The 13,430-nt window shown below is 58.6% G+C and overlaps 2 protein-coding genes across 6 annotated transcripts; one reads left to right on the top strand and one right to left on the bottom strand.

Moving 5' to 3' along the window:
• Positions 1–294: 294 nt before the first annotated feature.
• Positions 295–5,624, top strand: ASB6 (ankyrin repeat and SOCS box containing 6). Of its 4 annotated transcripts, none has more exons than XM_086858089.1 (7): positions 295–505; positions 1,426–1,607; positions 1,999–2,180; positions 2,553–2,659; positions 2,943–3,051; positions 3,533–3,619; positions 3,815–5,624. In XM_086858089.1, exons 2-7 carry the CDS (start codon positions 1,495–1,497, stop codon positions 4,492–4,494), a joined length of 1,278 nt encoding a protein of 425 aa, XP_086714215.1. In that variant the 5' UTR covers positions 295–505; positions 1,426–1,494; the 3' UTR covers positions 4,495–5,624. The 4 variants fall into 4 exon arrangements, with proteins under 4 accessions (XP_086714215.1, XP_086714214.1, XP_086714212.1 ...); XM_086858088.1 differs by having other exon boundaries at positions 351–505; positions 1,423–1,607; XM_086858087.1 differs by having other exon boundaries at positions 487–740; positions 1,423–1,607.
• A 752-nt stretch (positions 5,625–6,376) lies between these two features.
• Positions 6,377–9,705, bottom strand: NTMT1 (N-terminal Xaa-Pro-Lys N-methyltransferase 1). 2 transcript variants are annotated; one of them, XM_086858090.1, is made up of 5 exons: positions 9,608–9,705; positions 8,582–8,641; positions 7,638–7,840; positions 7,164–7,416; positions 6,377–6,767 (listed from the first exon to the last, which is right to left on the bottom strand). In XM_086858090.1, the coding sequence occupies exons 3-5, from the start codon at positions 7,797–7,799 to the stop codon at positions 6,511–6,513; spliced, it is 672 nt and encodes a 223-aa protein (XP_086714216.1). In that variant the 5' UTR covers positions 7,800–7,840; positions 8,582–8,641; positions 9,608–9,705; the 3' UTR covers positions 6,377–6,510. The 2 variants fall into 2 exon arrangements, with proteins under 2 accessions (XP_086714216.1, XP_086714219.1); XM_086858093.1 differs by lacking the exon at positions 9,608–9,705 and adding an exon at positions 9,452–9,588.
• Positions 9,706–13,430: the final 3,725 nt, after the last annotated feature.

Raw genomic sequence — 13,430 nt, 5'->3', positions numbered from 1 at the left:
GGGTCCTCCAGAGGGAGGGGGGACAGCCGGGGAAAAGGGGGACACCCGGGCGGGGACACATGGGGAGGGGGAGCACGGGGGGGGATACCTGGGAGGGTGGAGGGCACCGGGGGAGGGGATACTCGGGGCGTGACACCCGTGAGAGAGGGGACAGAGTGGGGGACACCGGGGGGACAGAGTGGGGGACGCCCCCGGCAAGCCCCAGTGTCCCCCGCCCCGCCCCGGCTCCCGCGCGCGGCCGCGTGCTGCCCCCTGCCGGCCGCGCCCAATGAGGCCACGCCCCTTTGTGACCACGCCCCCTTGTGACCACGCCCAAATCTGAGCCGCACCCACACGCGGCTCAGCCGCTTAATGAGGCAGCGCCTTTCAGCGAGACCACGCCCCATTGAGCCGCGCCCCCGCATAGGCCACGCCCTCCTATGAGGCCCCGCCCCGCTCCCGGCGGGTTCCGGTTCCGGTTCCGGTTGCGGTTCCGGTTGCGGTTCCGGTTGCGGTGCCCAGGCAGGTGAGGGGCGGCCGGGCCGGGTGTGAACCGTGAGGGGCGGGCGGTGCCGGCGCCTCCCGTCCCTCCCCGTGCTGCTCGGGGCCGCCGGCGGGGATTGCACTGGAATTTGGGAGTGTTTATTTGTGAGAACGAACTGGGCCTTACGGACCCGTTTGGGGCTTTTTTTCCCCCTGCTGTAGCCTGATCTGCTTCCTCAGAGGAAGGAGTGATGAGCGTGTTTAATATATCTAAAAATGTATGTGTGCAATCCACTCAACCTCTCAGGAGTGCTGCATACCCATATTTATTTATTTACATGTACGGGCTGATAAAAAGAAAAACATTCCGACTTTAAATCATTGTAAAACATACAGAAAAAACAAAATAGTTTTATTTTTTTATTAGCTTATTTTAGTTTGGCCATTTAACTTGAGTACAGAATGATAAGGAAATGAAAATATACGTTTTACAGCTCTTTTGTGTAAAAGAAAATCTTTAGGCAGGCTCTTGTTATTCATCCCGCTGGGGTCTGGGGGCTCCTGGCCTTTCCTCCCTGTGGGCTGCAGGGGGATTTAGGGGCTCCCTGGGGGTGCACTGTGGGGCTGGCTGGTCCCTGGGGTGGCTCCAGCCCCCTCTCCCATAAAACCAGGCAGGGCTTTGCTGGTTCCAGGCACCCCGGGGCTCTCAGAGCTCCCCCAGCCTGCGGGGGCTCTTGGCACAGGGGCTTTGTCCCCAGCCTGGCTCCGCCTGCAGTGGTTCCATGCTGTGCCCAGATAACTGCAGTGTGCAGCTCTGCGTGCAGGAGATAATTTGGAGACACCAAATTGGTGTGTGGGAGGAGATCTCTGCGCTGGGCTGGGCTGCATTTATATAAGGAGGGGGGAGGCTGTGTTTTCTTCTATATCCCAACCTGCTGAAAGCCTTGTTTGTTTTGAAAGGAGGGAGAATCCCCTTGGAGAGGGGGCCTGGGTGCTGGAGGCCCCCAGGCAGGTGTGCACGGGCAGAGCACGATGCCGTTCTTGCACGGCTTCCGCAGGATCGTCCTGGAGTACCAGCCCCTGGTGGATGAGCTCCTGGGGCTGCTGGCCACGCCCGACATGGAAAGGCAGAGCTCCCTGGAGAGGTAACAGCAGGGGCTGAACACCCCGGGGTGGTTTTGGGGGATGGTTGGAGCTCAGGGATGTGGCCAAGGTTGGACAACATTGGCTTGGGACAGCCCCCAGTTCTGGGGAGCAGCTCATCCCACAGACCCTCCTGCTGCTATTCTTTGGGAACGTGGAGGTGAAGCAAGGCAAATGCAGGAACTATGGGCGCTCCCCAGGAACAGCCCTTTCTGCCTGACCCCAGGCAACAAAGCCTAAACTGGGGCTCAGCTGCTCTGTAACCCCACAGCCAGGTTGGAGACCCACTGGGTACAGAACCAGGGATTTTCCTTCTTCCCTGGTGCCACTTTGACCCTTGCACATCTGAGCTATCTTCACTGAGTAACTGCTGGGTTTTTTGTGTTTCTCAAGCCCTGCCTGCCTGGACAGTGACAGGAGCCAGTTCTCAGCTGTGAGAGGAGTCCTGGAGAGGGAGACCCACTCCCCATTTTATCAAGAAGGTGTGAACTATGCCCTGCTGAAGGTCAGCGAGCTGGGGCTTGTCCCTGCTGCAGAAATCCTCCTGGAATTTGGTGCTGACCTCAGCTTTGAAGGTGAGACTGGTAGGAAGGAGGCTGGACCAGGAGGAACCAGAAGATGAGAACCTGCCCTGGGAGGTGGGGATAGCTGGGGCAGAAAGAGGGGATGCTACCAGCTCAGACCACTCCTGCTCCTTGCTGGAGTAGTGTGTATGTGCCTCATGGAGACTCAGCCACTAGGATGGACTGAGGGACACCAGGGACTTGGGGGCTTTTGGCAGGATGGAACCACTGGAACAGCAGGGCCTGGAGCGCCTGTGACAGCCCTATTTTCACAGGCACCACTGTGCTCCCAGGACCCTCCCCAGCTGTCCCCTTCCACTCTTGGCAGGTGCTGGGGCCATTCTGGGGAAGCCCTTTGTTCTCTCTGACTGTTTTTACCCTCAGACCCAATCACCTACTACACCCCCCTGCACATCGCGGTGCTGCGTAACCAGCTGGACGTGGTGGAGCTCCTGGTGCGCCACGGCGCTGACATCAACCGCCGAGACCGGGTACGGTCAGCCAGGCTGAGCCCCCCAAGCCTGAGCTGCTCTGGTGTGTGGGGACAGCCCTCCTGCTGCCCTCCCCTTGGCACATCCCTGTGCCCGCTGTCTGTAGTGCTCTGATGCTGTGGCAGAATGTCAAGTTGCCTTTGGCTGAGCCCCTGCCTTGGAGCAATGTGTGGGAGGAGGCTGCAGAGACACTCTTACTGTGGCCAAGATAAAGCCCCAACAGTGACTCCCTGCAGTCACTCACAGTCTGCAATACCTACCAGTGTTTTTAACTGTTCTGCAGATCCATGAGAGCAGCCCCCTGGACCTGGCCAGCGAGGAGCCCGAGCGGTTGCCGTGCCTGAGGCGGCTGTTGCAGCTGGGGGCCGACGTCAACGCCGCTGACAAGAACGGTGCGTGCGCCCCACCCGGCTCCCCCAGCCGAGGGTGGGCTGGGGCAGGGCACAGGGGTGGGGCCATTTGCTGCTGCATCTGCTCCCTGCTTACAGACAGGTTTGGAAGTTGGGAGGAAGCTGGTGCAACCTCCCTGTGCTCGGTGTTTTCTCTTGGTGTGCTGGCTGTGTGAAAAGGGCTGAACCTAGCTCTGTGTAGTCCAGGGGAGGTGGGATGGGGCTGTGCCTCTGTTGTCCTGTGGTGCCCACTTACTCTAAAACTCACTCTGCTGTGGCACATGTACCCACTGAGGCCACCACCAGCCATGCACTTGTGGCCTGTGACTGTCCCCACAGCTGGGTACCATCACGAGGACAGTGGAAGCCTCTGCCAGAAGAAGGGTTGTCACGGCTGTGTTTGGCTGTCTGGTGGGTGGGGTGGATTGTTTTCCTTCCTGCCTTTTGGGGTGTCACCCAAAGCAAATTGATTGCTCTGTTGCAGGGAAGACAGCACTGCTGCACGCCCTGGCCAGCAGTAACAGTGGCCAGATCCACAACACCGACAACATCCGTCTCCTGCTGGAAGGAGGTAAAGAAAACCTTCTCCCCTTTCTGGGCTGGCTGATTCTTTGTGCAGCACCAGGCGCTGCCCTCCTGACTCCATTATGTTCCTGCTGGATCAGATTAAAGCCCAGGGGTGCTGGAGTTGGTGCTGGCCTGGCCTCACCAGCTCCTCACTGCACAGTTCTGCAGTGTCAGTTATGTTCTTTGTCCCTTCCTGCAGGTGCAGATGTCAGGGCTGCCACCAAAGATGGTGACACTGTCTTCACCTATGTCATCTACCTGCTGGGAGAGATGGTATTCAGCTACACCAAGGAACAGGCCGAGGACATCGAGCGCTTCTGCTTCTGTGTCACGCAGCTGCTGCTGGCCCACGGTGCCAACCCCAGCGAGTGCCCAGCCTCAGAGTCCCTCACACACTTCTGCTTAAAAAGCTTCAAAGACTACTTCCCAATGCTGCGGTTCTTGCTGGAGTCAGGTGCTGCCTACAACTGCTCCCTCCATGGTCCCTCGTGCTGGTCTGGCTTCCACATCGCCTTTGAACGCCTCTGCTGGCACCTCAGTCGCTCTGAAGATGAAACCTATTTCACAGATCTCATCCAGAAGGGTCAGACTCTGCTGGAGCTCATGATGGCCAGTTCACAAGCCATCCAGCTGCCCAGTAATTTTGAGGTGAACACCAGCAGCTGTAGGTTCCATGGGGAGAAGGTTCAGACTCTGTTCTGCTCTCTGAAGCAGCTGGAGCGCTCGCCACAGGCACTGAAACACCTCTGCAGGGTGTTCATCCGGCAGTGCCTGAAACCGTGGCCAGTGGACGACAAAATCAAAGCTCTGCCTCTCCCAGACCGGCTGAAGTGGTACCTCTGCATTGACCATGCTGCTGCTGGGCACGAGGGCCTGTGAGCCTGACAGTGCCTGTCTGCTCCGTCCCCAGTCCTGCTGTGCCTACAGCCAGCATGTCTCTGCTCTGAGACAGTTTTCTCTGCAGCAAGAGGTGCTGCCCGAGTCCCTCTCTGTGGCATTCCCAGGGTTTTCTTGGGCACAACATCACACATGTTTGTTAAGGTCTCGTTGCTCTGGGGCACGTCATGGGGAGGCAGGCAGAGCTCCTGGGCATGGGGGAGCTGCATACTGGGGCTGGTTTGGAGGGAGATTAAGCAAAGGCCTGGGGGCAGAATCAGTGGGTTGGGGGCTGTGACTGGACAAGCAGCCTGTCCCCTCTCTCCCAGCCCTGCTGTGGGTGGGTGATGCAGTGCCTTACGTGTCCAATGGAGTTGAGAGATGCCTCGGGGTGCTGGGAGAAGGAAGAGGTGTTCTAGCCTTCCTGCCTCTGGTTCTGGTGGTGGAAGCAGGTCCAGCATCATCCTGTGGATGTGGATGCCTTCCTTGCTCAGTGTGGACTTCTGACACTGGGAATGGGAGTGAAGGGAAGCAGGGCTGGCAACGGTGCTGGACTGCTTCACACCCTCTGAGTTTCTGCACCCCACCCTGGCACAGAGGACCATCCACCAAGGACATCTGAGAGTTACTGGGCTCCAAAACACACAACAGAATGTTTCCTGACTTCATGGTGTGTTCCCTGTGCAAGGATGAGGAATGGGCTGTCAGCAGCTGAGTGCCTTGTGCCTCCTTCCCCATTCCTTGGCTCTTTCCATTGGTGACCACTCCCAGGATCTTCTTGAGTGCCTCCTTCCCAGGAACAAGAAATTGCTGCACATGGAGGGCTCATGTTCCAGCCTTGCCACATCTGCCTGGCTTCCTTTCTAGGCACCTGCTTCCTCATGACATGCCAAAGCCTGGCCAGAGCTGAACCCCACGCAGTTTTGTTGATTTGTTTTTCATGGGTAACAGATGTAGAAGATGAAGAGGAAGAATCTGTTCTCATTACAGACACTTTGTATCTGAGATTCACTGGCAGTTGGAACTGGAACTGTGTGTCCTGATGAACTGGTGCTTAAAAAAATCCAATAATGTGATCAAATTCTGCCCCGGAATGGGAACTGAACCATTAAACGAGGCCTTCTGTAATAACACCAGGGGCTTGTTTTTCCTTAGGAGAAGTGGGCTGAAGGACAGAAATGGGGGGATGGCTGGAGGGTTGAGCTGCAGCAGACTCTGCACCTGGGCTCACCCTTGGCACACTGCTGTGTCAGTGTTGGCCACCTTGGGTCAGTGGCCAGATTTGGGTAAATGAAGGGAATATGACCAAAGAGGAGATGGGAATGTTTAAAGCCAGGGGATAGTGTGGGGTGCTGGGAGAGCAGCTGCAGCATCATAGCCATGGAGCTGGAGGTGATGGGTGGGTCTGGGAGCAGCTCAGACCACACCAGTACACTCCTAGAAATTGCAAGGCTTTGTTTGGGATACCCTTATCCCTGGAGGAGGATGTGGGGGACGACTCAGGAGGGTTACACACACCTCCCGTTTTGTTGCTCATGTTGGAGATCTGCTCAGGGGTTTAAAGGTGAGGCCCCCTCAAAGCCTCAGAACCCAGTGCTGCCTCCCCACACCACCACAGGGGAACAGCAGAGGCTTCTCCCCTTTGCCTTGCCCAGCTCACTGCTGAGCAGCAGGAAGGGGTCAAACACCTGAGCAAAGAATGGAGCCCAGTCCATCCAAAGGTGCCCCAAGCTCCTGTTCATGAGCAGGAGTCCTGTGCACTGCAGTCAGCAACCTGCAGCTGCCCATGGACCACCTCGTGCATGGGAGACCCTCTTGCTCCTGTCCGGAGCCCCTGAGGGTGGCACAGAGCCAACATGCATCTGACAGACCTCACGTGCAGAAGTGCAACAGCAGGAAAATGTATTTGGCAAACACCTCTTTTCACAAACAGCAGCAACTTGGAAGACAAAGTCCCATCCTTGTCACCAGCCCCTGGAAGGGGAGTCATGACATGGGAGAGACCTTCTCCCACTGCCCTCATCTCATGGCAAAGGTGTAGACGTGGTAGATCTCATCAGGGAAGTTCTCCTGGCGCTCCTCAGCCAGGAGGTGCAGCCCAGCTCTGCGGATGATCTTATGGACCACGTCCAGGTCCCGGCAGACGCTGCTGTCCACATCGTCCATGATCACACCCTCCTGAGCCATGTTGTCCTTGATGACCACGATGCCGTTGGGCCGCAGGCCGGCACGGCAGCGCTTCAGGAAGTCAGAGAGGTGGTTGTCAGTGAGATGTCCTGGAGGGGCAGAGCAGGGGTTAGAGGACAGAGGGTGACGAAGGGGAGGAAACTCAGAAGCTGCATTTGGGATCCCTCCTGATCCAAGTGACCAAATACTTGAGACATTTGCAGGGAAAGCTTTAGTTTGGGGGTGTCCAACTTCTGTCTCACTACTCAACTCCATCCAACCCACACCTCTGTTCTGGCCTCTGTGAGCTTGGAGGAAAAGACTCTTAGGGGGAAAAAGTATAGGGCCCCTCCATGGGATGGGAGGCAGCTGCCCAGCCCAGGCCCCACCCATGCTGCGATGCTCATCCTCCATGCAGACCTCAAGCTGCTCTCCCCAGTGCATAGGGCACCTGCCCCTCAAGGGAAGGGACAGGCTGGAAAGACCCCACAAGCAGTGACCCTCACCGATGACCCACTGGATCCAGATGACATCATAGGAGTTTGGCTCAGGGCTGAAGTCCTGGAGGCCGCAGCAGAAGTAGTTGCGCACCCGCCTGCCCTCCTCACCCAGGTAGCTCTTGGCCTTGGTGAGGAAGTCCTCTGTCACATCCACCATGTCCACTGTCTTGAAGAGGGGCAGCAGCAGCCGCTTGGTGATCCGGCCAATGCCAGCCCCACAGTCCAGAGCACGGGTTGTCCCCGTCCGGTTGGGGCCATCCTGCAACAACCACCGTGAGGGGTGAACCCCACTGCAAGGTCCCCACAGAGGAGAAACGGGACAACCACACAGGGCAGGACTGGGGTGCAGGGAACCCGCTGCAGGGCGAAGCTCTCCCAGCATGCAACAGAGGATCCCATGGAGTAATTCAGAGGGAAGAGCCCAGCTCCACGCTGGGAGAAGGGCGGGGTTTCAGGAGCACTACTAGCTGTGCCACCTACCCGCAGAAACCTCTGCAGGAACTTCCTGGAGCTGTTGATGTCGATGCTGGAGATGTGGCCGTAGCCCCCCAGCATGCCATCCACTGTGGCGGGCACATCCTTCCAGTACTTCTCTGCCTTGGAGTAAAACTCAAACTCGTTCTCCACCACCTCGCTGGTCATGCTGGCCGAGGGCACGCGCCCACACGGGACTCACTGCTCCCCTGGGATGGGAGAATCCCAAACCAGCGAGGAATGAGTCAGCTCTGCCAGTACCCCACACCTGTTTATCACCCCTTTCCCCTTCCCAGGGCTACTGCAGACTCCAAAACCTTTCAGATAAGAGCAAGAAGGAACAAAGACCTAATTCTGGTATATTTCAACAAGCCCGAAACCCCTCCCTGAGCAGACACCTCAGCCAGAACAGCCATGGCAGAGCCTTGCTCAGCAATACACCTAATTATCTGATTATTTTTTAAGGCTGACCCACCCTTTTCACCTATTCTGCCTCTCCTTTCTGTCTTAACATTTTACAGATTAGATGTTTATGTGTGGTGACAACCCTATCAGTCACCTCCAATTACATCTGGAGTTGCTAAAAGTTATCCTGAGCACCTACCTGAGGATTGTAAATCTCAGCCGTGACCACAAGTTAGATATTTGCAATATAATAAAGTCAAGGTATAATCAGCAATACAAGCTATAAATCCCCCCCAGGCATCTCATAATTCAAACCACTGTGGATTTGATTAACTGCGCTGGGGATTAGAAACTAGATTTAAGGTGGCCAAAGGGTAAATTCAAGGACTTCAAACACCTTTACAAATAAAGAAATATATAGAATTTGTGGCCGGAATTTGCTGGCAAATACCCCATTAGACACAAAACGTTTTCTATGGCAGGTCTGGTGGCCCCATGTGGCCTCAAACAGCCTAGGAGTAGGAAAGGGGGAGATGACAACTTACAGGTCACCGGTGGAAATCCAGTTTGGCTCAGTGGTGCCAGGAGCTGGTCTGAGCTGTGACCTAGGAGCAGAGAAGATGGGATTTAAGTGACAAATCACCCGTCTCGTCCCGTAAGTGTGACCGTGGCCCCAGGAAACCACAGGTAAGAGACACCCCAGCCCCACAGACACGGTCCCAGGGAGGCTGGGGGACAGGAGCTGCTGCTGCCCCTTAGCTCCGAGGCTGCACCACGAGTTGAGGCAGTGCATGGAGGCTTCTGGCTCCACTTTGAGCAGTGCTATTTTCTGATCTCAAGGGCTGGGACCCAAGCTCACCCTCCCGGCTGTGACCCCATTCCTTGGCTTGGGTTTGGCTTGGCGAGTCCCTGATGGCTCATTTCTCACGGTGTCACAGGCTACCAGCACAGACAGAGAGCATCCAGTCCCCCTAAGCCAAACCTAAACCTGAAGCCGAACCCTTCTTGCAGCCCAGGAGCCCCCGGAACGCGGCCGGTGCCCGCGGAAGTGCGGGCAGGGGAAGGCCAGGCCTCGCCCCACGGCCGCCGCAGCCGTGGGGAGAAGGTCACAGGGCGTGGGGGGGACACCGCCGTGTGGGGCCCTGGGCCCGAGCCCCGGGGCCGCTCGCAGGCCGGGGAGCGGCAGGGGAAGGGGGTTCGCGGGCCGAGGGGGAGGTGGCTGTGCCGCCGGGGAGCACCCGGGGGTCCCATCCCGGCCCCGGGGGGTGTTACAGCAGCCCCGGGCGGTGCGAGGGGCGGTCCCCGCTGTAAGGCCCGACCCGGCCCTTTCGCCCGCCGCCCATCGGGGCTGAGCCCCCCCCGCGCTCCAGGCCCGCGGCGCTGGGAACCCCGCGGGCCGCCGGCTGCAGCCCTACCCCGGATCCGGCCCGGACAGCTCCGCAGGCCCCTCCCGGCCCCCCCGCGGCCGCGACCCGGGGAGAGGCGTGCGGGGGGTGCCGGGCGGAGCCGGGCGGTGCCCGGTGCCACCGCTCCCTCGGGCCGCGGCCGCGACCCCCGGGCCCCCCCGTTACCTCCGGCGGCGGCCGCGCGCTGCCCCCCCACGGGACGGGCAGCCGCGGGGACCAACCAGGCGGCGCCGTGGTTGTGACGTCACTGTGACGTCACGCGCGGGCCCTGCCCCGCTCTCCCAGTGCTGCCCGTGCGGGGGCGCTCCGGGGCGGGGCGCGGGGTGGTCAGCGGTGGGACGGACTGGGACAAACTGGGACGGACTGGGACAAACTGGGACAGACTGGGACGGACTGGGACGGACTGGGACAGGTGGGGGCGGATTGGGATGGACTGGGATTGATTGGGATGGACTGGGACAGGCAGGGGCGGACGGGGATGGACTGGAACAGGCGGGGGAGGACTGGGGCGGACCGGGCAGCCCAAGGGGAGCCCGCGGTCACCGCGCGGTTCTTGAGGGGCAGACTGCCACGGAAGCCCGGCCGGCTGGCACCGGGGTGGCGGGACCCGGGCTCGCCTGAACAAGCAGCTGTGGGGGAGTCCTGGCCGCGCTGCCCGCGTGTCCTCGTTCCGGCTCCTGCTCCTGCCCTGGTCCTGTCCCGCCGTTGTCCTTGTCCCGGTCCCGGTCCCGGTCCCGTCCCGTCCCCTCCCGCCGTGTCCCGTCCTGCTCGCCAGGGGGCGCTGTTGTCCCGCCGTTGCGCCGCCGCCGCCGCGGGAACTTCGGTGTGTCCTGAGGGGAGCGGGACCGGCTCGTGCCCCGGTACCGGCACACCCGGCACCGACAGTGCCTGGTACCGACACACCCGGTACCGATACACCCGGCACCGACAGTGCCTGGTACCGACACACCCGGTACCGGCACACCCGGCACCGACAGTGCCTGGTACCGACACACCCGGCACCGGCACACCCGGCACCGACAGTGCCTGGTACCGACACACCCGGTACCGGCACACCCGGCACCGACAGTGCCTGGTACCGACACACCCGGTACCGATACACCCGGCACTGGCACACCCGGTACCGACACACTCAGCCCCGGCACACCCGGCACCGGTACACCCGGTACCGACACACTCGGTACTGGTACAACCGGTACCAACACACCCGGCAGCAACAGAGCCCGGTACCAACTGATACCCCCAGGACCGACAGTCCCTGGTACCGACACACAGGTACCGACACACCGGTACCGACTGACACCCCCGAGCACCGGCCCCTTCCCGTACCTGTGCCCATCCTGTGCCCAGCGCGGGCACTGACCCCACTGCTCCGTGTTCCAGCTCTGCCGTGCCCTCCCCTGCCCGGGAGCTGAGGCCTGCTGCCCCATCACAGCTGTGTCCCCGGCCACCGTCCCCTTCTGGGGTCTCATCCCACCACAGGAGGGGGTTAACAGGTCCTGGGGGTACCCAAGGCCTTGGGAAGAGGGTTGTGGGGACAGTGACAGTGACAACACCGGCGTGGTACAGTCGTGCCTGTGGGGAATGGAGGATGGTGTGGATTCTCTGCTGTCTAATATGTCCTGAGTCCTTCCCTCATCTCCCCCAGAAACCAAGTTTCACAAAACCTGCTTGAAATCACCCAAAGCTGTCAGAGGGCAGTGGCCAGAAGGGCAGTGCTGCATGGGCACAGGGAGAGCAGGGCCCATTCCCAGTGGTCACCTCTCCCAAAATGTCCTAATGGCCCTAACAAGGTCTTGCTGCCCCAAAACAGAGCTGCTCACCCCACAGACATCCAGAAATCCATGGCACAACCAGGATGTGGCCTCAGAGACGGAGCCTCTTGCCATCCTTCCAAGGGACATAGGCAGAAAGGGAGTCCCCATCTCTGGGCAAGCAAACATCAGCCTGGGACAGCTTTCGGGTCCCCAGGTTCCCTGAGTCCCTGTCAAAGGACCTGGCTGTGCTGGGGACAGCAGTGACCTGAGCTGAGGGCTGAGTGCCCAGACCAGGAGCGTGTCTTTAGTCACCTGCAGAGCAGGGGACACAGTAAGAGCATCTCTGTGCACAAAAAACACTGCTTGCACCCCACTTCGTTTTTCAGCTTTTAAAGAAACAAGGCTCTTTGTCACCAGGGAGGAGACTCTGAGCACAGAGTGGTGGCACCTCGCTGCTCACAGGCAGGAGGGGTGTTTGGGAGGTGCGTGGGGCTGAGTGTCCCCATGCACAGGCACCTGAATGACCCAAACTCACCAGTTTTCCCTTCACGAAAGCTGCCGGCAGCCACTGCATTGTTCACCTGTGTTTTCAAGCAGGCACTGGATACCTGCATCCCATCCATGCCACATACCTTCCATCGTGCCTGCAGTATTTGCTGCCAACAAAAGGCACTTTTATCCTTCATTTCACTGAGCTGCACTGAGGATCCTGAAGACTCTTTCTGTTAAGCCCCAACCATCTCCTCCATCCTTCTCTATTGCCAAAACCCTTCATGATGGCAGGAAGGGAATGGCGCTCCCATCCCCTCCAGGGGCTGGGGCTCTGCTTTGGCCCCTCAGGTTACAATGAAACCTGCAGCAGTTGCCTCAGCTCAGGGGCAGATCTTGTTTACAAATGTTTCCTTTGATTTTATATTATTATTGTTATTAATTTCATTAAGACAACAGAGTGTGGCTGAAAATTAAAAGGAAAACTAAATTGAGCGTCCCTGAGCTTGCCGTGTTTCTGAGCCCAGCTGGGGATGAGGGTCCCAGCGCTGAGGATTCCCTGTTGAGTCCCACTCCTGCTGGAGATGGGTCCAACCTTGGGGCCAGTTTGTGCAAAGCCAAATCTGCAAAAGAGAGTGGCAGCAACAGCCACAGCTCCAGCCACGCCGTAGAGCTGCCTGTGCCTTCCCGGGCTCAGCTGCCTCCCCGTGGTCACTGCTGCTGGGAAATGCTTTTCCTCTGACGGGTTTCAATCTTGTCACTCAGTAATTCCTTGTGTGACAAGACAGAAAACACCCCCCAGACCCCTCTCTCCAGCCCATTTGTTTCTTTGCACGCCCTCCCTCCTGCTCCCACTCACTCGCCACCTTCCAAGGCAATCATGGTGCTGCAATTGCTCTTCAGGAATATTTTTTTTTTCTTTTCCCCAGGTGCTTAATCACCCTTATTACCCTTTTCTGATTAATTAATTCTAATTAATTTTGCACTATCATTTTTGAGAAGAGGTGACCAGGATGGCACATGTTGTTGCAGGTGATTTGCAAGGCAGGTCCTGCAGTGCTGGCACAGCCCTTCCCTCCGTGCCGTTTAACCCGGGTCCAGGTGGGCACCTCCTGCCTGTTTGCTGCCATTACTGGCAGTTCATAGAGCACTGAAGCTCCCAAGGCCATGGGAAGAGCCCTCAGGTACTTTCCTGGGAACCACATGGGATGTTCCCATCTCCTCTGCTCTGCCTTGGCAGCAGGGTTCAACCTGCTCCCATGTCCGAGTTTGCCCAGCTCCTTCAGCCATCTCTGCTGTGCCATGGCAAAGGCTTGGGAAGTCAGAATAAATTAGGTCAGGGCTTCTCCATGCTCTGCCAAGAGCCACCAAGGCACTCAGAGACACCACAGAGACACTGGTCCCTTTGTCACCTCTCATGTTCCAGCACTGCTGCCAGTCCTTCTCCAGGTACCAGCAGGAGCCTCACCTGTGTTACCCAGGGGCCTTTGTAGCCAAAAGCTGACATGGTGTGGGTGATTCTGCCCTTAAACACAGATGTCTTGGGAGCAGAGGTCATTGTCCCTTTGCTGTTTGCTCCAGAAGCAGCCCCTGTTCTGCACCTCATCCTTCATCCACCATCATCTCTTCATCCAGCGAAGAGAGGGGACCTGGGCTGAGAGGCTGCAGCCCCACTCTTGCCCTTGTCAGGGCTTCCCATGTCCCTGGCACCAGCCACTGGTCACTGTCCCCAAACAGTCTGG

The sequence above is a fragment of the Cyanistes caeruleus genome, chromosome 20 (assembly GCF_971803275.1).
Source record: "Cyanistes caeruleus chromosome 20, bCyaCae1.hap1.1, whole genome shotgun sequence".
Classification (NCBI taxonomy): Eukaryota; Metazoa; Chordata; class Aves; order Passeriformes; family Paridae; genus Cyanistes; species Cyanistes caeruleus.
Note: the sequence above shows the minus strand (reverse complement) of the source record. Positions and strands in the feature narration are given on the sequence as shown.

Bases quoted from the DNA above. Each gene is read 5' to 3' on its own strand.
- ASB6 (XM_086858086.1), top strand. From the start codon at position 1,495: ATGCCGTTCTTGCACGGCTTCCGCAGGATCGTCCTGGAGTACCAGCCC. The intron at 1,608-1,998 runs GTAACAGCAGGG...GTGTTTCTCAAG, and splicing joins AGGCAGAGCTCCCTGGAGAG to CCCTGCCTGCCTGGACAGTG. The intron at 2,660-2,942 runs GTACGGTCAGCC...ACTGTTCTGCAG, and splicing joins ACATCAACCGCCGAGACCGG to ATCCATGAGAGCAGCCCCCT.
- NTMT1 (XM_086858090.1), bottom strand. From the start codon at position 7,799: ATGACCAGCGAGGTGGTGGAGAACGAGTTTGAGTTTTACTCCAAGGCA. The intron at 7,417-7,637 runs GTAGGTGGCACA...TGGTTGTTGCAG, and splicing joins TCCTGCAGAGGTTTCTGCGG to GATGGCCCCAACCGGACGGG. The intron at 6,768-7,163 runs GTGAGGGTCACT...CTGCCCCTCCAG, and splicing joins CTGGATCCAGTGGGTCATCG to GACATCTCACTGACAACCAC.